This window comes from Lissotriton helveticus, chromosome 7 (genome assembly GCF_964261635.1).
Source record: "Lissotriton helveticus chromosome 7, aLisHel1.1, whole genome shotgun sequence".
Lineage (NCBI taxonomy): Eukaryota > Metazoa > Chordata > Amphibia > Caudata > Salamandridae > Lissotriton > Lissotriton helveticus.
This window is the reverse complement of record NC_136068.1, coordinates 1,268,703,080-1,268,728,929: the sequence shown is the minus strand read 5'-3', so window position 1 is coordinate 1,268,728,929 and position 25,850 is coordinate 1,268,703,080. Positions and strand designations below refer to the sequence as shown.

At 43.5% G+C, this 25,850-nt stretch overlaps 1 protein-coding gene across 1 annotated transcript in view; it reads left to right on the top strand.

The window, feature by feature from the left end:
* Nucleotides 1–341: 341 nt before the first annotated feature.
* GRIN2C (glutamate ionotropic receptor NMDA type subunit 2C) overlaps nucleotides 342–25,850 on the top strand; it is a 280,395-nt gene continuing 254,886 nt past the window's right edge. The window contains exons 1-2 of the mRNA XM_078650813.1: nucleotides 342–749; nucleotides 8,206–8,798. Coding sequence (XP_078506939.1) covers nucleotides 342–749; nucleotides 8,206–8,798 — 1,001 coding nt within the window. The remainder of the gene's footprint in view (nucleotides 750–8,205; nucleotides 8,799–25,850) is intronic.

Here is a 25,850-nt window from a genome sequence, read left to right as displayed (position 1 = left end):
TTTTTTTCCTTATTTCTTTTCCTTGCATATGTTGCTTCCCTTTCTTCAGCCCACGTTTATGAGCCTTTCTGACTGCTCCCCTCTCACTCCCCAGCCTCTCCCATTCCATCTCCCACTCGTGCATTGCATGAACACTACCTTCCCCTGTGCCATGCTGTCTTCTGGCCTAGGTAGGGCTCTCTTCTCATGTGTTGCCTGCCCATGAGGTCCTTCCTGACTCTGTCTTTGGGTGTGGTCTTTCGTATCTTGGCTTGACCTCCCGCCTTCCAGCAAGCCCTGGTGCCCGCCTGAATGGATGTACATGAGCTGGTCTTTTTTCTTCTTCCAGGTAGACGGTGGAGATGGGTGCAGCTGCAACATTGGCTTTGATACTATCCTGGGTTGTGAGCAGTGCTGCTGTCTTCATGGATACCTTATTGCCAAGTCCTGTTGGCCCCGAGGTCAATGTGGCCCTGGTGTTCGGGGGCTCCTCCTACCAGCTACAGATACGAGGCCAACTCACCTCCGAGAGCTTCCTGGACCTGCCCCTGGAAGTGAATCCCATCACAGTCATCGTGAACGACACCAACCCCAGCACTCTGCTCACCCGGATCTGCCAGGTTCTTTCCAGTGTCCGGCTGCACGGCATCATCTTCGAGGACAATGTAGGTACCGAGGCCGTGGCGCAGATCCTAGACTTCATCTCTTCGCAGACTGCTGTGCCCATCATCAGCATCAGCGGCGGCTCAGCAGTGGTGCTCAGCCCCAAGGTGAGCTTCCTTCTACTGTCTAGTCCCTATATCCAAAAGGAGCCCATGACAATGACAATGTCCAGTAGAAAGAACATGGAGAAGTGGGCTCCTCCCTCGCGTTATAATTAGGGTGCCTGGTTTTATGGTAATTATGTTTTTCTACATTTCCATATGTATTCATCCATATTTACTTTTTGCCCATCTTATTGGTATTTATCCATATTCATTTTGTGTTTTGAGAATAAATGAAGTCGTAAAATTGTATGTTTCCCTATTTATTTAACTGATAAATATGCACTCCTACTTTCTTGTTTTAGCAAATTAAGCAACAGGTAAATATTAGCCTTATAAACAAATATATGTTAACATATGCCTGTATTTCAAGAAATCTCATCCTGTGTTTTTTAGCTCCTTATGATGTCTATTTGCTTAGCTGTTGGTCTGGAGTTTAGGAAGGTCAGAATGCAGAGTCACTGACAAGAAGTACACATTTCTGTATTGTGCTGCTTTTAAAATAAATACAAACAGGAAACACATTGATTTCTATTTGTATTTATCTGTAAAAATCAGTAAAAACACAAAACTGGTAACCTTAATCATTATCAACTCACACAAAATAACTTGTATTCCTCCTTGCACATGCTAACACTGTTTCAGGGTCTGTGTAAACAGAACTATACCTGGGACCACAAAACGTCAGTATGTAGGGACTGAGTCACCATACCACATCAGTACCTATGAGCCCCAATCCATACTATCTCATAGTTCTTTACCTGCCCTCCTAACCTTTCCAGAGGGAGAGGTAAGTTAGCACCCCTGAACACAACACTCTAGTCCCATCAGGGAACCATGGAAACAGATTGTCAACCTTTCATTTTCTCACTCATGCATGTCCATAATAAACAGAAAAGACACAATATTTATGGAAACCTATTGTGCTCTATTATGAAGCATCTGTGCTCCAACTTGAAAGCATATGCATCCCAACAGAGTGAAAAGTGTTTCAAGTAAACTATACACATAATAAGCCCTACCATTGTGAATTATGTATCTGCCTCGGCCTACCCCACTATGGAAACACAGTGTTATTTCATAGATCCATGGGTATACTATAGTGGTGAACCCCATACCTGCTATGCGTAGGTAGTTGTTCTACTTCTCAGGCAGTGGATCTCTCTCTCTTCAGGACCTTTGCAAGCTAGAATGTCTTCTCTCTGTTTTCAAAGTGGACCGTCTCGGTGAATATGTTACGAGGTGTCGTCTTGAAAACAGTAGACATGAACGTATTGTGTGTCTAAGTGCCAAGCTACGTTTGTTAACCGATCACAATAAGACCGGGCACAGTGTTGTTGGACCTTGTACAAGATGTTCAGTCAATCTGTACCAATAACAAAACATGTACAGTGCTTTTCTAAGATATTGTGGCACAAAAATAAACATGCAAAAACAACAGTTATTGGACAGAATGCAGAACAATGTCATACATTCACCCCAGTACAGAGATCTGGGCCTAAATCCATCGTTTTTTTGCACTCCACACCATCCCAGTTCAGACATGGCCATATTCAAATCATCCTTGACCCTGTGCCTCATGGGAACAGTCCAGTCCGAACTGCCAAGCCATGTCTTTCCCGGACCAGAATCAAGCATCCTAGGACCGGTTTCTGGCTATCAGCCGTCATCAGCCAGGAAAGCTTGCCTGCAGTGGTGTGGAGAGCACGGGACTCACGTCTGAGCATACCCGTCCCATTCATGGTGACAAATGCAAAAACAACAGTTGATGGACAGAATTTAATTTAATTTAATTTAATAGCGATTTCTAAAGCGCCTGGTGACCCTAGGGTATCCCCGCGCTGTGAGTTTACAATCCTGTTGAGGGGAAGGGGGGGGGGAAAGGTACTCATATGGGGACACTATTTAGGGAAGAGGTGTGTTTTAAGTTTCTTGCGGAAGGCCAGGTAGTTAGGTTCGAGTCTGAGGGTCCGTGGAAGGGCGTTCCATCCGGCGGCCGCCTGTACGGAGAATTGCCGTCCTCCTGTGCGGGTCTTTTTAAATCTCGGTATGCTGGCCAGGTTCTCCTTCTGAGATCGAAGAGATCTGGTTGTTGTGTAGGGGGTAATAATTTTTCTGAGAATCTCGGGGCCAGTACCGTTGATCAGCTTATGTGTTGTGCACATCGCTTTGAATTGCACCCTTTGGCGCACAGGGAGCCAGTGCAGAGCTTTGAGGGCCGGCTTGGCGGATACTCTGGAGGGGAGGTTGGTGAGCAGGCGTGCCGCTGCGTTCTGTGTCCGCTGAAGTTTTGTCAGGGTGGCCTCAGGGGCTCCTAGGTAGACCATATTACTATAGTCCAGGCGGGACAATACCAGTCCCTGGATGAGTAGTTTCCTAGAGTTTGGTGGCAGTAGGGGAAGGATCTTGCGGGTTGTGCGTAGGAGCCCGAAGCAGGTGCCTGAAGTTTTCGTTGCCTGTGTCTTCATGGACAACTCTGGTTCGAGCCACACGCCGAGTGTTTTAATTTCGCGTTTAGGTGGTGGAATTTCCCCGAATGCATCAGGCCAGAGTGCTGGGGGGATGGTCTTCCATTGTTTCCCTAGGAGCATGACCTCCGTCTTTGACCCATTGAGTTTTAGTGATGAATTATTCATCCAATTATGAATTCCTGTAAGACAGTTGGCCAGATTTTCTGGGTGGTCTATCAGTTGGGACAGGGAGACGACCAGCTGAGTGTCGTCGGCATAACTTACCATTTTTATATTAAATGGTGTCACCACGTCCTCGAGGGAGGCCATATACGCGTTGAAAAGCGTCGGACTCAGGGAGGAGCCCTGAGGGACACCGCTTGTGAGAGGAAAGATGGCTGAGTGGTGATTGTTGTCCCATACTTGGAATGTGCGCCCTGTCAGGAATGACTCCATCCAACTGTATGCCGTCCCGGTTAGTCCTGCATCCGCCAGTCTATGAAGAAGGGCACGATGGTTGACTGTGTCAAAGGCTGCGCTTAGATCCAGGAGGATCACTGCCACTGATCCTCCTGAATCCAGTATGCGCCTTGCTTCTTCAATGACGGCGAGGAGTGCGGTGTCTGTCCCATGGCCCGGGCGAAATCCAGTTTGGGATTGCCTAAGTATTTTGTTAGTCTCAAAGAACTGAGATAACTGAGCATTTACCAGTTTCTCAGCTACTTTGCTGATACCCGGGAGCAGAGATATTGGTCGATAATTCGCCAAGTCTGCTGGATCTAGCTGGGGTTTTTTTTTTAAGTGCTTTTACAACAGCACTCTTCCAGCTATCAGGGACAGATCCGTGAGCGAGCGAACTGTTGATGAGTTCTGTGATAGTGGGTACGATGACCGAGGCTACGGTTTTAAGGAACCTGATCGGTGCTGGGTCCAGAGGTGAACCGCTTTTCATTTTCATCAGTGTTTTTTCCACTTCTAAACAAGTAACTGGCCGAAATGTCGGCAGAGCGGGGCGCGGATTGCTTTTGGCCTGGTCGAGGGATAGTCGACTTTCCATGTGACTGGTGGGGTCGGGGGGTGGAAGAGATGCCAGGATTCTTGTGATTTTATCGTTGAAGTAGTTAGCTAGTTCGTTGCTACGGTCAACTTTAGGGGTAGTGGAGGTGGTAGAATTGGGGACTTTAAGCAGTTCCTTAACAATTAAGAAGGATTCCCTGGCTGAATTGGATGATTCTTGTATCCTTGTATCATAGTGTGAGGCTTTGGCTTTTCTGATGGCCTCTTTGTAAAGTCTGACTGTGATCTGGTAAGCCTGTTTATTGGCGTGCTGCCAGTTTCTTCTCCAAAGCCGTTCGGCTTTTTTACAATTTTTCCGGAGTATTCGGAGATCCGTATTATACCATGGGGCTGATCCAGGTGTACCGTTTTTGTTTTCCCTAGTTCTAATTGGGAGTACCGAATCCAGGGAGGAAGTAATCCATTCTCTGTATTGTTTGTCGGCAGTCGCCGGGTCTTCTGCGTGTGCCGGGGTCGTCCTTTCTAGGGTTTTGGCCCATTTTTCGGTGGGGAGTCTAGACCAGGTCCTGTCTCGGCTATAGGTGGGTGGAGTTTGGGGTTTCCTGAAAATTCCAGGAAGTTGGCAGGAGACTAAAAAGTGGTCTGTCCAGGGCAGGGGAAGAGCCTCCTTCGGTAGTATTAATGGCGCACTAGTGAAAACAGGGTCCAGTAAATGACCCTTGATATGGGTGGCTCCGGAGTTGAGTAGGCGGATGTCAAGTGCCGCCAGATCTAATATCAGATCGTTGGCTACAGGGTCTGCTGGGTCTTCCAGATGAATGTTCAGGTCACCTACTATCATAAAATTTGACAGGGAGTGAGCCTGAGTTGTGACTGTATCTAGAAGGGAACCAATAAAGGAACCTGGAAGACCAGGAGGGCGGTACACAAGTATTCCCGTTAGGGAGTTGGTTGGGTTTATTTTAATGGTAAAGTGGAGACTTTCTGAGTCCAAAATCTGTGCGTCACTGGTTTTACAGTGGAGATGGTCTCGGTGGATGATGGCGACACCACCACCTCTTCCTAAACTGCGGGGGAGGGACTGAATCAGGTATCCCGGTGGAGTTGCTAGTGCCATATCTGATTGTGAGTGTGGGGCAAGCCACGTTTCCGTAAGAAAGAGGATATCTATCTCCAGATCTTCTATGAGGTGGTTCACCTGTGTCGCGTGTTTAGGGAGTGAGCGGCAATTTAGTGAGGCGAGGTTGAGGGCGGCGGGTTTGTGAGGTTTTGTAGGTAGTGTGAGCTGGGCTGGCTTACATAGTGGGCAGCAAGTGAAAGGTCCGTTTAGATCATGCAAATAATCGCAGGAAGTGGATGAGGGTCTGAGACTTAGTAGCTCTCGACGTGAGTAGCTTACCTTTGTGTAGGATGTTTTAGGCAGGGGGTCTGGCCCTAGGCCCGGTCGTGCGCGGACGGGCGCAGACGGGCTTGCCTTAGGCGCGCCTTCGGCGCGCAAACGGCGCTCCCGCTGCGCTCGTCCGCTGCGCTGGTATGGCCGGCACATTTGTAGTCCTTGCTGGTGGGCGTGGCCTCGCAGTGGGCGTGGCTTAAGCCTTGGGCGTTCCCTGTCTCAGCGCGAACCGCTGTCTCAGGGCTGAGGAATGAGGGCTGTGTCAGCGCGTAGGGTGAGCGCTTAAACAGGTGAGCTCCTTGTTTTAAAATACAGATTATACAAGTGACAAGTTTTAAAATTCAATTTCGTGAACACAGTCCTCCGGCTTTCCGCCTCAGAGGATAGTTACCAATAATGAGGGCGCTTCGTTTTCAAGCGTTTTTGTAGTCCTTGCTGGTGGGCGTGGCCTCGCAGTGGGCGTGGCTTAAGCCTTGGGCGTTCCCTGTCTCAGCGCGAACCGCTGTCTCAGGGCTGAGGAATGAGGGCTGTGTCAGCGCGTAGGGTGAGCGCTTAAACAGGTGAGCTCCTTGTTTTAAAATACAGATTATACAAGACATGCAGAAGCAGAACAATGTCATACATTCATCCCAGTACAGAGATATGGGCATAAATCCATCGGTTTTTTTTTTGCACTCCACACCACCCCAGTTCAGGCATGGCCATATGCAAATCAGCCTTGACCCTGTGCCTCATGGGAACAGTCCAGCCCGAACTGTCAAGCCATTTCTTCCCTGGACCGGAATCAAACATCCTCGGACCGGTTTCTGGCTATCAGCCGTCATCAGCCAGGATAGCTTGACTCCAGTGGTGTGGAGAGCACGGGACTCACGTCTGAGCATACCCAGCCCACTCGGGGTGAGAAATGCAAAAACAACAGTTGATGGACAGAATGCAGAACAATGTCATACATTCACCCCAGTACAGAGATCTGGACCTAAATCCATCGTTTTTAAATAAAATAAACGTGCCAAGGGTAACGTGTGCAAGACAAAGCAGCATAAATGTGCAAGCCAACTAAAATACGAGGAAACTAAGTGGGCCCTAAAGGAAACACACGACAGCACTAAACCTTACAATTTCATTAGATCTGTCTTTTCACACACTCAAGGACTCGCAGTGTCATACACTCCACCTAACACACACAGATTGTATTGTATTGTATTGTATTGTGATTTGTAAAGCGCGATTGCTGCCCAAATGGGCGTCCAAGCGCTAGAGCATGGATAGCCGAGCTGAGGGTGGCGGAGACTGAGATTTAAGTGGGCCTGGCAAACAGAAAGGTTTTCAATTGTTTGCGGAATGAGAGTAGGTTAGGGTTGGACCGGATTTGTAGTGGGAGTGAGTTCCACATTTTAGCGGCCTTTAAGGAAAACATCCTTCCTCCGGTCCTGGCTCTCCGTACTCTTGGGACTCAAAGACAGAGACTCAAAGATTTTCACACACTCATTCTTGTGAGCTCATTCTCAGGTGCTACCGTGGGTCCTGCAATGCCAATCTAACACACTCTCCCTCCTTGTTACAAATGCTGGTTCATCAAAGGAATGCCACCTCCGTGTAGGTCTCTGCTCGACACTCTCTTTATTGGGCTGTCCTTCTCGTAAGGTTCGCCCCTCAAATAAAAGCTCTTCTTAGATATTAGCTCTCCTTAGAGAGTGTCTCTCATTCCATCTGCCATCTCTCCTCAAAGAGATATGCTCTTTATTGGGATTCTCGCAGCATGAAGAATCTCTCCTTAATGTTCACGACTCCTCACTTGCAGGTCTAGTGCGGGAGATCTGACAAATGTGACTCTTATTTGTTCATTTTTTCAGATCTTTACACGTAGTTACTGATGGAAAACAAGCTGGCTGTTGGTATTGATTTTCTTAATGGAAAATTTGATCATTTGAGTGTCTCGCTTTGCTATGAAGTATGGCTGCGAGGCCAATAGCTGCATAAGAAAGGTGAAGCAATGTCATTATGGCTTAAATAGCTGCAGAGGTGCACGTGCTAGTACAAGCATGCGATTATTTTCAGATGAAAATACTATTTTATTCTATAGAGAGTGGACGTTTTATGGGCAAGCATACTAGTTGCAAAATATTTTTTCAATACCCAAAAATACATTTGGGTAAATGCCAATAAGATAAGGGAAATAAATATGGCTTTAGCTGGAAAGTTCTAAAATATACATGCCATAAATCCGAGAGCCCTAATTACAAGGATGAATCTGCTCAGAACAGTCTCCCGTCAGGGAAGTGGTCACTCTCCATCCAGTATCTCTCCGTTGCAGAGCAGCAGGTCTCATTTCATAGCAGCTGGGTAGCTTGCTCCCTTCTTTGAAGTAGAAGAGAGCCAACTCTCTGCAAATGTGGGTAGAGTTTCTTTGCATATAATCTGGAGGGAGGATCTACTGTTGCCTGAGGTGAGGGGTCCTCAGCAAGACAGGGAAAGACCATGAGAAGGTTCGCGGTGTCACTGTCCAGCGTTCAGCATTCTTTAGGCAAAGGCTGGAAACGGCCTGGTGTGGTGGGTCTTAGAGTTGAATGTTTCACCCAGGGCTGTTCTTTTCTTTCCATAGGAGCCCGGCTCTGCATTCCTGCAGCTCGGAGCCTCCATCGATCAACAGATCCAGGTCATTTTTAAGGTGCTGGAGGAATATGACTGGGGCTCCTTCGCTGTTATCACCAGCCTGTACCCAGGATATAGCCTCTTCCTGGACATTATACGCTCCTTCGTTGAGGTAAGCTACTTTGGCTGGGAAATGCAGGACATACTGACCTTCGAGATGACACCGGACACCAGTGCCTCCAAAACACAAAGGCTCCTGCAGCACCTGGATGCCCAGGTGATGATCGTCTACTGCTCGCGGGAGGAGGCTGACTACCTCTTCCTGGTGGCCAAAGAAGCCGGCCTTGTTGGTCCAGGATACATCTGGATTGTGCCAAGCTTGACTGTTGGAGCTACTGAGCTTCCACCCCCTTCATTCCCCGTTGGCCTCATCAGTGTGTCGACGGACAGTTGGAAGTTGACGCTGAGGCAGAAGGTGCGTGATGGGGTGGCCGTCATCACTACTGGAGCCAAGCGCTACTACCGGAACCACGGCACACTTCCTGAAGTGAGCCAAGACTGCAGGAGCTCTACCGGGGTCACAGGCAATACTTCCTTCTACAGGTAAGCGAGCATGCAACTCCGACTGACTTAGTGGATTGTGAAGCCTGTTGTGCCATGTATTGATGATCCTTACCAAGGAGTCAGGCCCAACTGACATCTTTGGAACTCTCGCTGCCCTACATTCTGGAATTCAATACCATATAACAAAGTACCCTAGGTAGTCCTTTGCATCTTTAATACCAAAGCATGCCACATGTCAGGCTTTAGATGATGGACACTGATTCATAAAAATACCATGGGTGGTGGACATGAATTTGCCTTCTGACTCTAGATGACAACATAGATTTGAACCTCTGTCTTATCCTTGTCTCACAACAGTCTTTTTGAGGCTGGCTCTGCCTCAGCCTGTCAATGTGTCTGAATCCTCGGACCCTGGCAGTCTCCCAGAAGCACCAGCCTACCTCAAAATCTTCATACTTCCCCATAGCTCAGACAACCCTGGCACTTGCCACTTAGGGCGGTGTTCATTTTTATTCTAATTTATATGTTTGAGGTGCTGAATTGTGGATGTTGGTGATGTCACAGTTCGCCAGTGTTAGTTCCCAAAGTCAAAAGTTGCTGGGCTCTATTATGCAGCGCTCCCTGGTGCGTTGAGAGAAAATAATACAAGACGGAATAAGACAGGAGGTGAGACCTAGCGGGCTTAGTGAATGTACCAATTTTACAGACTTTTTATAAACCCTATAGAGCATCTAATATAGCAGCTGCTTCACAATACTGTATGTCATATCTACTATCTGGTTCACACCTCAGATGCAAATTATCACAGCTTGTGTTGGCGACCTCATGATAGTTTTAATGCAGGACAAAATGCCCATTCAGTAGGATTTTCACCTTATGCATATTAATGAGGCAGGATTCCATCTGTGAATCTTACAGAATGGTTGAAAATGTACCATATAAGAAGGGAGGCTGCATGAAACCTACTCGGATGACCCTGTGGCAATTAGAGGTTATGGGGCTCTGATTATGACAACTGGAGTCATTCATTACGGATGTATGACGGTACGACGCGTACCGTTACAACGCGTCCCTTTACGACGCAGTTTTAACAACGCAAGTCGTTACAACAACTTGCGTTGGGGGCGCTGATAGTGAATAGTTTAATTTACTATTCCAACACCAGTCCCCGTGGATAGTAGGGAAGGTGTTGGATAGTAAATTAAACTATCCCCTATCCTAGAGCGCCCTCCAGCGAAAGTCGTTGTAACGACTTTTGTTGTTAAAGCTGCGTCGTAACGCAACCGCGTTGTAGCCGTTGCGTTGTAAAGGATCTTCCCCTTCATTACTGTTGTCCTGGGACCAATCTACATGTGCACCATCAAATTCAATTTTGAATCTTGCCTTTGACAGCACTACTTAATATATGGTCTTTAAACGTTTAGTTGGAATAAAAGCCATTTTACTAAGTGCCCCCTGGCACCAAGTAAATGACATAAGCAATATGCCCGCACTCAACAAGATTTGATGTTCAAATTGCAGCTTTTAATATATGGTGTAAAGGCAATCACTTTGTTGTCAACCTTCATTCCAAACTTCCAGATAAAAAATATAGATCTGGGGCCTGAGGTTCTAAGCCAATTCACAAACCAAGGATTTGCAGGGTGCACACAGACTGGTTTGCGAACGGGATGTAATTTGTGATGCTGCCTAAATATTTATAGGCTGCATCACAAAGTCTGATTATAGAGGTTTGCAAAATGATCTGACTAATCAGTATAAATTAGGTAGGTCCAGGGCTGTAAGTGGGCCTGGTCTTGCCGGTGCTCAGCACCGGCAGTTCTAAAAAGCAGGTGCTGACGGGGTCTCCATTTTTGCCCTCACCCTCAGGATGAAAAACAATCTTAACTCTGCAGCAATACCACCCTTAACTGCCTTTAATGTACCTTCAAAGAGGCTCGTTACAGTACTTTCACATTCTCACCATTTCAGAACTGAAGTATTTTCAATATGCTATACTACGAAGCCATGGTTTTTGCTTATTCATTTCATATTGGTACTGTCTTGTTAGTGTAATTTACTTGCTGTATTATATATGTGGATGTAATGACAGAAGTAGCAAAATACCAGTTGGATGGCACACTATACACTTTTTATGTTCATCCTCTGCATGCAACGTAATTGTCCCTAAAGTTAAAAGTTCAAAATGGGGGGGCAGAAGCTTTGTTACCTGTGCCTCCAAAACTCCCCTCGGCCTCAAGAAAATTACTAGACTGCTTCCCTTCAGGAAAGGTCAGAAAACATGGCTTTTTAGTCAACAGATATTTCATTATTTCAAACCCTTCCACTTCTTTTAGGATTCTCCTTCAGTTAGGGCAGCGCCTAGACTCCTGAGTGTGCTTTACAAATTCTCATTTCATTTCACTGGTTTGAGGAGGACACAATTGAGAATACAAGTAATTGATATCGGAATTTTGAAAAAATTGCATTCCACACCCAGAACCCAGCTTTTCATAAGTAGTAAATCAATGTGCTTAGTTCCCAGATATGAGGGGCATATTTATGACATTGTCACGCAGCGCAGTACAGCGCAGCAAGTCACCTTGCTGCGCTGTGTGACAGAGAAAGGGCAGGAATGGGCCATATTTAAAATAATACGGCACATTCCTGCCTTTTCCCCTGCGCAAGAGCCATTTTGGCTGCCTATTGGCAACGCAGGCACTCTTGCACCATGGTGCAAGGGTGCCTGTGTTGCATGTAGGATTGTTTTTGTCCAGGAAGAGCCACCTGCCTGCACAAAAACAATCCTGTGAGGCATATTTCTCTATCTATGTGTGCTTCAGAATGCAGTAGGCATAGCAAGAGGAAGTAAAGATATTTCTCCTCGTAACGCCTCTTCTGTGAAGGCGTATCTTTTTGCAGCATCCCCAGCTTTACCAGATCGGGTAAATCTGGAAATGCGTTAAAAACCATGGGAGTTCAGTGGGAACATCCATGCAACGCCTCCCTAGCGTAGAGTAGGGCAACACAGCAATTTGAGCTGCATTGCTTTACTCGAGATTGATGAAGCCACTCAGGGCCACACAAAGTGGCCTTGTATGGCTTCATAAATCTCATTTTTCAGTTGAATCGCACATGTACCACATAAATATGGCCCTAGCTTGTTAATTTCATCAAGTACATGTACAACTGCCCAAATGGACAGATTTAGGCTCACATGTCCGTGGATCACAATCATATCAGGAGAACTCACATCCTATGTTTGTGGCACCCACCAGTTTCAGGGATGCCCTCATTATTTCAGTAAGACCACCCGAAGCCCTAGGTGGTCCCCACATGCAAGGCATGGCCAACAATCTGCTTTAGTCGACCAAACAATACTAAGGAAATTGACCATATGCAAAGAATGGAAAACTTATGCTTATGTCACCATTATGCAAGGCATGACCACAATGATGTTTAGAATGTACTTATTATGCCATGATGGCTGCTTTCAACCAAGACTTCTACTGGCACCCATAATATCTACGGTATGGTACCAGAATATTGTTGAGAGAATATTGTCTAAAATAAATATTGTGTCCTAAATTTTGTCTGCAAACCACATTGGAGATAATAATAGAATACCTACATACAAGGGGGCAATAGTTTTGTAAATGGCACTTAGAACACAATACTTCTTTCAGGCGATATTGTGACAATTATATTTTGACATAAAACCATATCAAACCAGGGAGCGCAACATTGTTCAATAGGCCCCTGTAATGCATAGAATACTCACGGAATACCAAGGAGAACCATCATAATATCTGGAATACCCAAAATATGCCTCCATGGCCTAACATCTGCCAATGTCTTGGTATTGCCTGCAATGCCTGTAGAATGCTGATGAGGGCAACTATATTGACTGAAGTTTCTACAATGTGCCAAAGATTGTGTTGAAAATTGGGCTCCTGGTTGAGGGGAGTGAAACCCTTCTCAAGCAGCAAATACAATTCCTGTCAGGGTGAAATTGCAAGCTAAAAAATTAACCTGTGCTTATCGTTCTGGTAGATTGGCACAATCAGTCAGGCTTAACTTAAATGCAATGTGTAAAGTATTTATGCAGCACTTCAAACAGCAAAAAAGTAAAAACAACACAATAACAATTCCACAATAATGTAGAAAAAAATAGGTCAATTTAATAAATTATTTGACACCAAAACAACAAATATCCAATCAGGAGATATGTGATTTTAAAAATGTAAGTGAAAATAGTGACTGCAAGATCAAAGTGCCAACAGTGGGTATCTGGTCGAGCCAGACCGGGATAAAGTCACAAGTTCAGGCTGATAACGATGTAGCACGAGACGGATACGGGGACCAGGATAGGCCCACTGAACAAAGTACCTTAAATCCTGGTTGCGGATCGTTGTGGGATCCTGTGTCGAGGATATGCCGCGTAGCGGTGGTTCCAAGGCATTGCAGGGCTGTTATGCGTAGTCCTGTGTTGGTGTAAAGAATGCTGTCGATGAGTGGCTTGTGATGTGAAGTCCTATGTCGGGCAGCTTTGATGCGTTGCTCTGCATCTGTTCTGCAGACGGGACCACAGCTGGGCTGGTAGAGCACCTTCAGGCCCACTTCCAAGGGTCCAGAACTGGGGTGGCACCACTTGGAGGGCAAGATTCACAGCAAGTAGAGTCCAGGTGTTGGGTTCAAGATGGTTACAACCTTTTATATCCCTGAGGCTCTGATCAAGAAGCCAGGCAACTGGCCCCTAAAGTCACTCTGGTGGTTCTGGGATCAAGATGCCGGTCAAAACCTTCTTACTCAGCAGCAGGGCAACAGAGTAGTAGTCATGATGCAGCAGTAAAGGAGTCCTTCTGAGTCGCCCACAGATCCAGAAGTGCACTGAAGAGTTGGGTCTCAGGGTGCAGTATTTATTTCCCAGTTGTCCACAGGTCCGGAAGTGTACTGAAGAGTTGGGTCTGAGGGTCCAATATTTATACCTGGTGCCAGTTTTGAAGTAGAGAAGGTTCTGGAGCTTTCTATCCACAGAGGAATTTCCAGCCTACCTGCCCTGGACCCAACTTGTCTGGAATCCCAAAATACTAGTGTCAAACCCTTTTAGATGTGCCCAGGCAGAGCCTTCGTGATGTCCAAATGTGGCAAGTGACAGCACCTCCCCTTCATCAGGTCAGAGAAGATGGCCCATCCTACCAACACCAGTTGGGACCAATATACAAAGATTAACTGCCAGCTACATCTAGTCATGTGACCTAGGATACATGCTGCAAACACCAAATAGTTGGTACAAGAAAATACCAACTTTCTAAAAGTGGCATTTTCAGAATTGTGACTTAAAATCCTATTTTAACATTAACAAGGTCTTTAAATTACAATTCTATAGACACAAAGCTTGGCATTCCTACCTTCTCCCTAATGAAAGTTATCACTTGTTAATTGAAATAAATTGACCCAATGTTATCCTATGGGAGAGGCAGGCCGTGCTTTATTGAAAACAAATGTAAGAGTTTTTCACTACCAGGACAGGTAAAAGTTAAAAATACATGTGAGTGAGTGAGTGAGTGAGTGAGTGTACACTTGTAAAGCACATGGCTACCAAAGGCCTACCAGCGGTGGAGACAAACATAAAACAAAGGCGGGGCAGCAGATGCAGGGGAACAGCAGAGTCTTTAGATGTTTGCGGAACCGTAAATGGTGGGGCTCGAGCCGAATAGGGTCCGGCAGTTGGTTCCAGCACTTTGCCGCAACGGCCGAGAAACGCCGGTCCCCACTCCGCCCTCGGTTCACTCTGGGAATAGTGGCAAGATGTTTCTTCTCAGAGCGCAGTGTCCTTTTAGGAAGATACCGGGGAATAATGGAAGGATCAGATGGGCAGTATCCGAGAGAGATTTGTGAGCAATACACAGTGCCTTGAATTGGATTCTCTCGGCCACTGGCAGCCAGTGCAGAGAGGTGATGTGTGGTTTAGCAGATTCCCGGTTGTGGGCCTGCATCAGAAGACGTGCGGCGCAATTTTGAGCTATTTGAAGTTTTCTGATAGTAGTAACAGGGGCACCTAAATAGATCACATTAGCATAATCCAGCCGAGAAAGAATCAAGGCTTGTACCAGCAGATTCCTGGCACTGAAAGGCAGGAGTGGTAGAAACTTTCTTATCATTTTGAGGATGTCCAACTTGTTCATCTTTTAAATACACGGCACCCTTCCCTACCCTCTGCTTAGGACCTACTCTAGGGGTGACTTATATGTACTAAAAAGGAAGGTTTTAGGCTTGGCAAAAGGTTTATTTTGCCAGATCAAAATGCTATTTTAAAATTGCACGTATAGGCTTCAGTGACAGGCCTGAGACATGTTTAATGGCTACTTAAGTGGGTGTCACAATAAGTGCTGCAGGCCAACTAGTAGCATTTAATTTTAAAGCCCTGGGTTCATGTAGTGCCCCTTTACAAGGGACCTACAAACAAATCAAATGTGCCAATTGGGTGTAAGCCTATTTTACAATTTTTAGAGGAGAGAGCACAAGCACTTTAGCACTTGTTAGCTGTGGTAAAGTGCACATAGTCCTAGGACCAGCAAAAGCAAGATCAGTAAAAATCAAGGAGTAAGGCAAAAAAGTTTGGGGGAAGATCACCTAAGACTGACAAGTCTAAGAGATTGCCTTTTTCTTCCAGGGCTACTATAATGCATACAATAAACTCTACCGATGTCATTGCCTCTGTCCTCTCTATTCCTCTCATTTAATCACCTCAATTTCTCAGTTGTCTTTTTCTAGCTTCTCTCACACCTTAATCTCTGCCATTCTCTTACATCTTTCTCTCACTATTTCCTTATTTGCATTGCTAACTGCTGCTGATGCTACATTTCTCATCCTTCTTAACTGTAGACTTCTCACACCCCTCCTATTAATTGCCCTTTTTTACTTTTCCATCCTATGTTCCTTCTTCTGGCTCCTTCTCTTCTGTCTCATTCTCATCTTTCATCTGCCTATTATCTTATATTGTTTGAGTCCATCTTTGACCTCTTTGCCTGCTTTTGTATCTTCCTTGATTTCTTTTTCTATTCCACAATGCTTCTTTAATCCCCCGCTACTCAATTTTCTTTCTCTGCTGGCTTTTCTATCTTTGTTTCTCATATGGTCAACTTTTCTTTTTACACTTTTTTGCCTCATCCTTTTTCTTTCATTCTCTACCATCCCCTTCTTTCTCCAATATTTCAATATTTCCCACCATTTTTAGGTCTCGGCTTGGCAGCGCGCATGCGCTGTCTCTCCGAGACTTCCAGTAATCAGTATCAGGGCTGAAACTACCTGGTACTTTCTCTTGCCGTTTGCCATTTGTTTAACTATGGCACTGCTTTTCTTAGCAGGCTTACGGTTGGCTGTCCATGCGATAAGTGACTTCCGTTTTATCCGGAAGCAGCACAGCCTAACCACAGTTTTCGTCCGCTTTCGTGTTTTAATCGTGTCCGAGGTGAACTTCTTTTTTGTTGGATTTTTGCAGCCCAGCTTGCTCACTTGCATAATAATTAGCATGGTGCTCCTCACGAGCGCCGCACTGTTAATTATACACAATCAGCACGGCGCTCGTCATGATGCAAGTTTATACACACTCCGTTGTATTTTTATATTAATTTAATTATAGTGCCCACCTCCATGGGCAGTTTTGCACACTCTGCACTCCCAGCTGCAAGCCCTTGTCGGAGGAGTCAAGGTTCGGTCCAGGAGTCCTGCTTCAAGCGCCGTGCCCACCTCCAGGTGCAGTTCTGCGCACTCCTCGCCCACAGCAGCAAGCCCCTGTCGGAGGAGTCAAGCTGCTGTCCAGAGCCCGTGCTTCCGGCACTGTGGCTCATTTAAATGTGTGTGTGAGAGGACCAGGAACCTTTTCTACGCCACTGAAGACATGCACTTCCGGCCACGATGCTTAGCTGACAGCCCGCTTCTGCTATGTGGACAACAGATGACGACAAATACAGCCGGAAAATAAATCACTTCTCTGAAAGAACAAAAATGGTGATCTGCAGTTAGCCTTGACCAGCAGCCTCAGCAAATTCTAATTGTACAGGTACGGCTTTTTGTGAAATTAACCAACACTACTGATGTAGCTGTTTCCAACATACAACAAGAAAGTCAAAAGCTGTGTACAGCTGCAGTGCGAAAGGCTGAGCGCGCGCCTTACTTGAACATCCGAGCTTCTGGAAAACAAGCTTAGCGCCAGTCCAAGAGCGCAGAGGCTGAACAATCAAAATACCGGTTCTTCACGCACCGAATGTACTGAAAAAGTAGGCATGTCGTGCAGATTACTTGTTGTTCTAGCGCTTGCTTTTGTTTGCTGTTTGGAGCGCTGTAAATTGCAGGTGCCACTATCGTTATATAATATCGGAACACGTCTGTTATAAATTATAAATGTATTTTCTTTCGTTTAAAAAATTAAATAGGTACGTGTAATGCACTAAAATTAAATTTTGTTAGAACATGTAACACCTTTAGTAAGAAGACAGACCGTTGAACAATACATAACCTACAACGGTTATTTCATAATAATTGGAATAAATACCGTTTTTATTAAATTTTTTTACCTATTGAATGGCTCCTGACAGTTCTGTCTATAATGGTTAATGCTCTGTGCTGTTGGTGGGAATGGTAGTCGCGGTGCACGCGTGTTTATGTTTGATTCTGACTAAAGCAAATCATTGTGCTTTAGGAGCTCGTGTGGTAAGCCAGTGCTTTAAATGGGCCGGTACTCTCAGTTACGGAGTACCGGTAATTTTTAACTTTGAGAGAGGGAGAGTACCGGCACATCTCAAGACAGATGTAATACTTTTAATTGGAGAGTACTGGCACTTCTCATTTCAAGCACAGGCTATCACTTATTATGTGTTATCCTTAAACACCACAATAGAAGGCGTGGCAACCTTCATATAAGGCAGTGTGTTTTGAAGATCTAATTAAACGCTGCTTTGTACATTTAAGTGGAGAGTTGACAGCTCCTTGGACTTCCCGTGCAAGGCATGCACTATTTGTGCTGTAGCAGGTGAACTGTTGTTTAATGGACCTCCGAAGGATGAGAGTTCGAGTCTGCCCCGCCCTGACGAGAACCAGGGCGTAGCACACAGTCTTCTGGAGCGGGTGCATTAACCCTCTCTGCTGGTTGTATGATGTTACTACGCATTCCATTGCAACAAATACCTTTTCCACGCATGCGTTACAACGAGAATGCCACTACCACGAATATGCTTTACAACGAAAATGCCTTTACCACGCACAGTTATGCAACAATTTTCGTTGTATAACTATGCATGATAATGGCATTTTCATTTTAATTGCTTTTTTCGATCCCTGCCCCAATTCCTTATATGTTCCCTAAAATCATTTAAAGTTAGTATAATTAAAAAAAAAATACTCACTGTTTTTCATATACTTACTTCTCCTTCTCCAATGTTATGTGGTCCCTTGTCTATTTTTTTGTAAAGGCAGTACATAGACGCACGTACGTTATTACGTCGTTAGGGAGGCTGGCTTATTTCAAGAAGGACGAAAGGCACAAATCATCGTTCCCTTTTTTTTAAACTCACTCTTTTTTTGGGGGGTCCTCCCCCCAATCCCTCCCAGCCCCTTTTTCAATTCTACCTTTACCACACATTCCTTTACTACGTATTTCATAGTAAAGAAATGCGTGGTAAAGGCTTTACGTGGTAACCAAGCATGCGTTGTAATGCATGCGTGGTTAAGTACAGCGTGGAAACGGGCGCGTTGTAGTGGCTGTTTCCCCTCTCTGCTAGTTCAACGTTCTTCTTGGATACTATGAACTGGTCAGGTTCAGTACCAGTGCACAGAAGGCAGAGCATCGGCTGTTTCTTTTGCGGAATGTGCACTCTGCCGTGCTCCTCCTGTGCATGCACAGGATAGGGGTTTTAACCCCTTCGAGGCTGATGACGAGCTCAGCTCGTCATGAGTTTTACCTGCCTTGCGCTCATGACGAGCTGAGCTCGTCATGAACCGCAGGGTTTTTAAAACTTCAGCGCGCAACGGGAAAAACCGCCGCGGGCATGAGGTTAAGGAGGAAAACAGAGAAGGGAACATACAAAAATAGAAAATATGAGTGAGCATTAGACCGAAGGGGGAGCAAACACTCCCACTATATAATTCATTCCTAGGTGACATGCAGCAGAAAGGTCGCAGGCAGTGATTGGTATAGCGCTACGTTGTCATTTGCAGTAATTCGTATAGCGCTAAGTTGTCATTTTCGAGGGTCTGATTCTTGTGTGCAGCCACTGTTGGCGATTACACCTATCCATGGTTTCTGGTGCCCTTAGTCAACACTTTACCAGACTGGAGCCTCGAAGAGCAGGTAAACCCCGCTTAGTTACTTACGGCCACATGCATCAAACGATTTTGGAGTCGCAAACGGTGCGATTCGGAAAAATTGGCTGTTTGCGACTCCAAAATCACTTTTTGGTATGCATGAAAAAAACGCAATTTTTTGCATTTCCTAAAAATGCGATTGCATTTAGGGAATCGCATTTGTGCGATTCCTTAAATGCAATGCATGATTTTTTTTTTAAATGCGAATTCGGAAATAGGAGGTGCAAATTAACACGAGGTTGACCCTCGTGTTAATTTGCGAATTCTTTCAAAAATGCTCAAAAAAGCATTTTTGAAAGTGTCATGTTACACACACACATGTCCTTTGGACATGTGTGTGTGAAACTTGCACTTAAAAAAAACATTTCAAGGGTGCAGGGGGGGGTCCTTTGGACCCCCCTCAGCACCCTTGAAATGCATCAACAAATTGCGATTCTTAAAAAAAAAATTGCAAAAAAGGCATTGATTCCTATGGGCCTCTAGGCCCATAGGAATCAATGTAATGCCATTCCTTAATTGCGATTCGCAATTCAGGAATCGCAAAAACCGAAAATTAAGAAATCCCAAAAAAATGTTGGATTTCTTGATGCATAGGATTTTGCAATTCCTAAATTGCGATTCCTTAATTTTCGCAATTTAGGAATCGCAAAATCCTACAATGATGCATGTGGCCGTTTGTTTCTTGTGTATACCTCCTCCGAAACGGTCACAATAGTATGTATGCACATGTTGAATCGATTAAGGCCGCGCTTGTTTTAATTAGCAGGGCATTGGTGCGCAGTGTGCCACATTGTGGGCTGGCTGCATTCCAGCACTTGTTTCATCGGCTTGTTTTGACGTAGTGGGCCCCCACTCGCAAAAAGTAGTGTTCCCAATCTGTTACTCATAAAAAGCAACCCCAGACAAAGCTAAACACATCCCCTTGTATTAAGGTGGCTGAGGAGACTGCGTGTGCCTGAATGTGATCGGAGGTGAAGATCACATAAGCAGAAGACAGAAATTGAAGCATGCTGTTCACTCTGAACAGGAGGATGGAACCATGGGAACAATGACCGACATGAGCTAGTCGCATGTGCACACCCACACTAGCATACATACATGCACACACACGCACACCCACATGCAGCTTCACAGTTCAGTTGGAACTGTTCCCCCCTAAGATTACACTCCACAAAACATTACACATTAAGATAAACTTACAATGTATAGGTTTTCTGACATCAACAGTGATCTGTACCTTGCATATACAGACACTGACAGCTCCCACATGGTTTGCCTTCATGTGATTCTTTGACTAATTTGATCATCTTACCTATACAGTAGAAAGAGACTTTCTCGTACAGCTCTGTTGTGTGAAAAGGTACGGGTGGCAAATAAGCAAGCACTGAACTACATCTTATGAGCAAGTGGGACATGTCCCGAGATGGGATGTATAATTTTCTGGGGATAGCAAAACCCTCTTGTAGTTATGTGCTCAAATAATGTCTCAATCACCCTAACACAAGAACACACTTCAAAGGCCCTGCCTGGATAATAATACCTTACCACAATTACTGCTGCCAAGGTGAAACCCCTGAACCAGACAACGGGCACCCCAGACTGACAAAAAATAACAAAGGCCAGAACCATGAATTCCAATTTCGAATAAAGTAAAATAGAATAGCTTGTTCTTTATTATCACTAGATTTTCGCTTTTTTTTAAATGATATATTATATAAAACACTCATAACTTCCCTGTAGGAATTACGAGCTTTTGCATTCGTTTTTGGACACATCAAGGTGGGAGCAAATGTCCTGAATACTGCTTAACATTTTTTTTAAGAAAAAAAAAAGTTGTGCAGTTGCGTGCAAATACGCAATTTGATCTCCAAGCTATAGGAGCTTCCAGGAGGGTCTTTTGGTTATAGTCAACATTTCTACCCACCACGTGCGACCGTCATTGTTTTAAAGTGTGCACAACTTTGTAAACTAAGACAGAGGTGAGCTGGGCTGTGGATGGGATAGTGGGGGTGGTGACATCTCTGAGAATATCTGTTATTCTGAAAGTGTGGCATGCCCTTGGCAGAGTTGGATAGTTAGATGTGGCCTGGCTCCACATTTCATCCTTGTGAGGTTGATAACATAAATAGAATTGGGTAACACATATAACAAGCATTTGCAATGCAATAGGTCTCGCATTTGCGAGAGTTGGAGCTTTTAGCATTGTAAATGACAATGCCTATTATTCATTTGTTTTGAAAACCTGCAAGCGGTGCATAAACACACACTTTGTACCGATAATCCTTGATTACGAGATCAAGTCTGTCAGTAAAAGACTGCCAGCTTTGTTTCTCATAGGAAAGGACTATAAGTACAAAGTGCTTGCTTACGCACAGCTTGCAGTTTTTCAAACGCATAAATAAAAGGCATTGTCATTTACAATGCCAATAGCTCAAACTCTGGCAAATGTGAGACCAATTGCATTGCAAATGCTTGTTCTTTCTTGGAATCTGTCTTTCCATCACAAGTCCTGATATTTATTTATACCTATTCTGCCTTTTCTTTCTTCCACATTTTTCTCCCATCGTTCATGATTTCTCTACCTTTCTTTGTCTTTTTTATTCCCCCACTTTTTCTCTTCCCTTTCTTTTACCTCATTCATTCTTATTCTTCATTCTTTTTGATGGTTAGCTTTTTTTCCTTTCTAGTTACTTTGTTCCCTCCATCCTTGATTGCTATATCGCTTTCTTCCTTTCTTGGTACCTTCCTAATTTTTCTTCCTTGTTTTTCTTATTTTTTTTATTCCCTTTCTTTTACTTTCTTTTTGATTCTTTCTTTTTCTTCCTTCTCCCTTCCACTTTTTTCTACTTCCTTCTTCGCCCCTTTATTTTTTCTTCTCTCATTTCAATGATACTTTTGTCTTCCCTTTCCTTCTTCCTTTTGCGTTCATTGATCTCCCTTTTCTTCTTTCTTGTCTCTTCTTTCTTACCTTCTTTTCTCTTCTTTCTTTCTTTCCTTCTTTCTTTCTTTCATTTTGGTGCAAACCTATGTTCCAATGAAAATATGGGTGCCAACAGTTGTAGCATAATATTTTCAGTTCCGGTCACTTAATATGAGAAGGGTGTGGAATGCTCATTGCAGGTCTGGCTTACTCTTTTTTATCAGTCCAGACTCCAGCTTCACGGGTGGGTATTCCCTGAAGCTCCGTCCTTAGCCTCTCCCTTCCTTCTCCCAACCTTGGTGTTTATTTTGACAATGATGTAAATGTGTTTTCATTATCATCACCACCATGTTTACCCAATTACACCAGCTCCACATCTGCATAATCACCTTCCATTCTGCTAAGTTTCTGATGACTGTGGTAGTGGCCTGGTAGCTTGGGTGAGTGTCATGGATGGAATTATGAATATGTCATGTTGGAACCTTGGTGTGAGTGCTCATAGGATTGTGAGTTGGAGTAAGAGGCACCTGGAGATGCAACAGTGTTTCTCTCCCTATGTTAAACTTGGCTTACATTAATAAATGCCAATTAATGAGCCCACGATACTCACTTCAAATCTTCAATCTTTCTTTATCACACTGGTGATAAACATCTTGAGAAACCAGAAGGTAACACCATTTCAAGTGGATGGAGAAATCTGCTCACGTTGGAGGTCTGTGCATGATCATTTTAATAATCTACTGATGAAGGAGTTTATTTTTCTTTTCACCCGCTATGTGCTGCATTCAAATTTAATTCATCAACTAACAGGTGTGTATACTTCTATAGGCTCTCAAAAATTGCCAGAACGTTCAATTGCCAGGTGAACCTTATCTAAGGCGAACAAGCCCAACTTGCTTTGTAAATAACATACATACAGAATGCTGTGGCCATTTTGAATTGTGCTTGCTTTCAGAGTTATAGAGCAATAACTCCATCAGCGCTTATTTCATAGGCGCTGGAAGTAGGGGTGCAGGAGGTGCATCAGCACCACCAAAATAACCATGCTGGAGTTGAATGAATGAATGAGTATCAAAGATCAGCTTATATTTTGTTTTTAACCTGTCACATTTGCTGTATGTTCAAAGACAAAGGGAAAATGTCAGTCGAGTCTTCTGACAAAATCCTGCTAATTCTTTTAACATGGAGACGCATGTTTACTTTTCTTACTCTTACTGCAAAGTGTGAGGATTTTGTGAAGTGAAATGTGTGGCAATCTTGCTTGTATGAGAGGAAAGGCTGTAGGATGTTGTTTTCTTCAAGCACACATCAACACGTAAATCCCTATAATTGAACTCTACAAATATTTCAAACTAAATAAAACTTAGTAAAGCACAAAAGCACTTTTTTCTAATTCTGAATTGTGATCGAAACAAAGATTTTAATAGGATCAAATCAAGATACAATTTTCACACATTATCGTTTATGCACTATATATGTTTATCAGTAAACCTACATGTCTGTGCAAATGTAGTACGCATTTCAATGGAAATTGTGCTGCCTGTAAATTACAGAGGGCTACCACACCATGCTTTAGTAATGCATTTGAGACAGTGTGCTCCTAAATGAAACACAAACTACATACCACACCTTTACCATGCTCCTGCTGACTGGGCGTGGTTCATTGTGACAATCGTTCTTTGAGTAATGCTTGGATTTTTCTGAATCTCTATGAGTTCAGTGATGTCAGCACCCCCACTATGCAATGTTTCCAGCACCACTGGTTTATATACACAACTGCCTGCAATATGTTAACTGACACAATCTTACCACATGATCCAATTTATCGATAGGTGATTTAATCAGATCAATGACATTGTAGTGTTTAAAACAATAGTGATTCACAAAAATATTGGGAATTAGTATATTGTTCACAAAAATATCACCAATCTACACTTGAATAACAACAATACAAACTCGTTGATCAAAATATCGCAGTTAAAGATATCTATTTCTACCAATAAAGAAACCAGAAATATTATTAAAAAATTATTGTTACCTATCACTATCTATATAAAAAGTCAGAAGTATCGAAACACACAATATCAACTACACTATTGTCCAAAAAAATAAAGCAAAATGTTGCAAAATAATATAACAACTCTATTTTACACGACAAATACCAATAATATCTACATAAATCAATAAATAATCTACCAATATTTAAATTTTATAACAATAAAATAAACTGTAAACAAATACAAAATGTAAATACATTTTAAAACATCAAATAATTAACAAACAAAATCCTTTCTACAATTAATGTGATTAAAAAATAAACACTAACAAATACAATTATGCATCACATTATAACCAGCATAACACAAAAGCAGAAATATATTTTTCACATTAAAACAAAGCTGATAAAATAATTTCAGACTAATTGAACATTAACCAATAAAAAAACAACCATAAATTAAACTAACAAATATAATAGGAAATTGCTTCAAATAAAATATAAACCGGGCAGAAAATGTCAACACTTACAGCATCAAAAACATTAAGCTGCAAGACAACAACACTCTGCCACATCACAAAAAGAAAATAAAAAATTACCTTTGTCAGTACATAAAGCATACATTTTAACATAGTTAAAAATGTTTTAACGTTTTAAAAATGTAAAGATAATTATAGCTAACCAAACTCTATATTTGTACTTAAAATTTAGATACTCCAGGAAAAATGCACATAATCTATTCTACAACTTACAGACCCACCAATAAAATTCAACAATCAAATTCAATTTTCAGTTTGGTATCAAGCTATTGCTGACACCGTAGATGGTGAATTTAAGCTCACCGAGGAACTGTGGGGGGGTTCTTTAAATGCACAAAATTTGGATCATCTTTGGCAGTCTTCTTGTAAGCTCTTATATGAAACGGTGAGACCTGCATGGCTGAAGAGAAATCATCTGTATACCATCCATCGGGCCGACTTCTCTCCACTTAAGCTTTCCAAAATTTCTCCCGGTCTCCCAGTCTGTTGTAAGAAATGCGGGTTGGCCTCAGCTTCGGACATCCACATGTTTAAAGAATGCCCCGCTCTGGAGATTTTTTGGGACGAAGTTGGCTGTTTTTTTACAAGGGTCCTGACCTGTTCAATCTCTATTGATTTGTCCCTGATCATCTTTGGACTTTCAGAAGAAATAACGGGCCCTTCTAGATTATTGTTTTTCTATCTTATCTTGCTAGCCAGAAGAGAAATTTGCAAAAGGTGGACAGATCCTTCCTATTTTCTCAGACTGGTTTTCATCAGCCTTAGCGGTCTCTAAGCACGTTCTTGCTAGAACTCGTAGTTAGAAGAAGTTGGCATTCTGGGATTTGTTACCATTCGGACTGGGCTCAGGAAGTCAGTGAGGTTATTTATTATTTTTTTTTCCTGAGTCCTATGATTATGCTATCTTAACACTCTCCGGGGTATGCCGTGTGTTTTCCACATTACGACAGGGGCCCCCCAGCTCCTGGAGCTTGGTAGAAGAGCTGTCTCAGTTGATCTATCACTGGCACCCATGCAGACCTCTGTTACCTTTAGGTGGGCTTTTATACTTACTTGTCCACCATTTTCCAGCTTGCTGAGTTTGGTACTGAGATCATTGGTGCATAGTGAAGTGAGATTGGTGGCGAATGAGGACAACATTTTTTTTTTTAAATTCAAATAAGTAAAATCAAACCACTTCTAAATGTCAGCTAAGCCTTAAACTTAAAAAAATAAAACTAAAAGCCTTCAAACCCGATAAACTACCCACAAATAAGCATTTAAAATACAACTAACAACTTTTTACCCTCAGG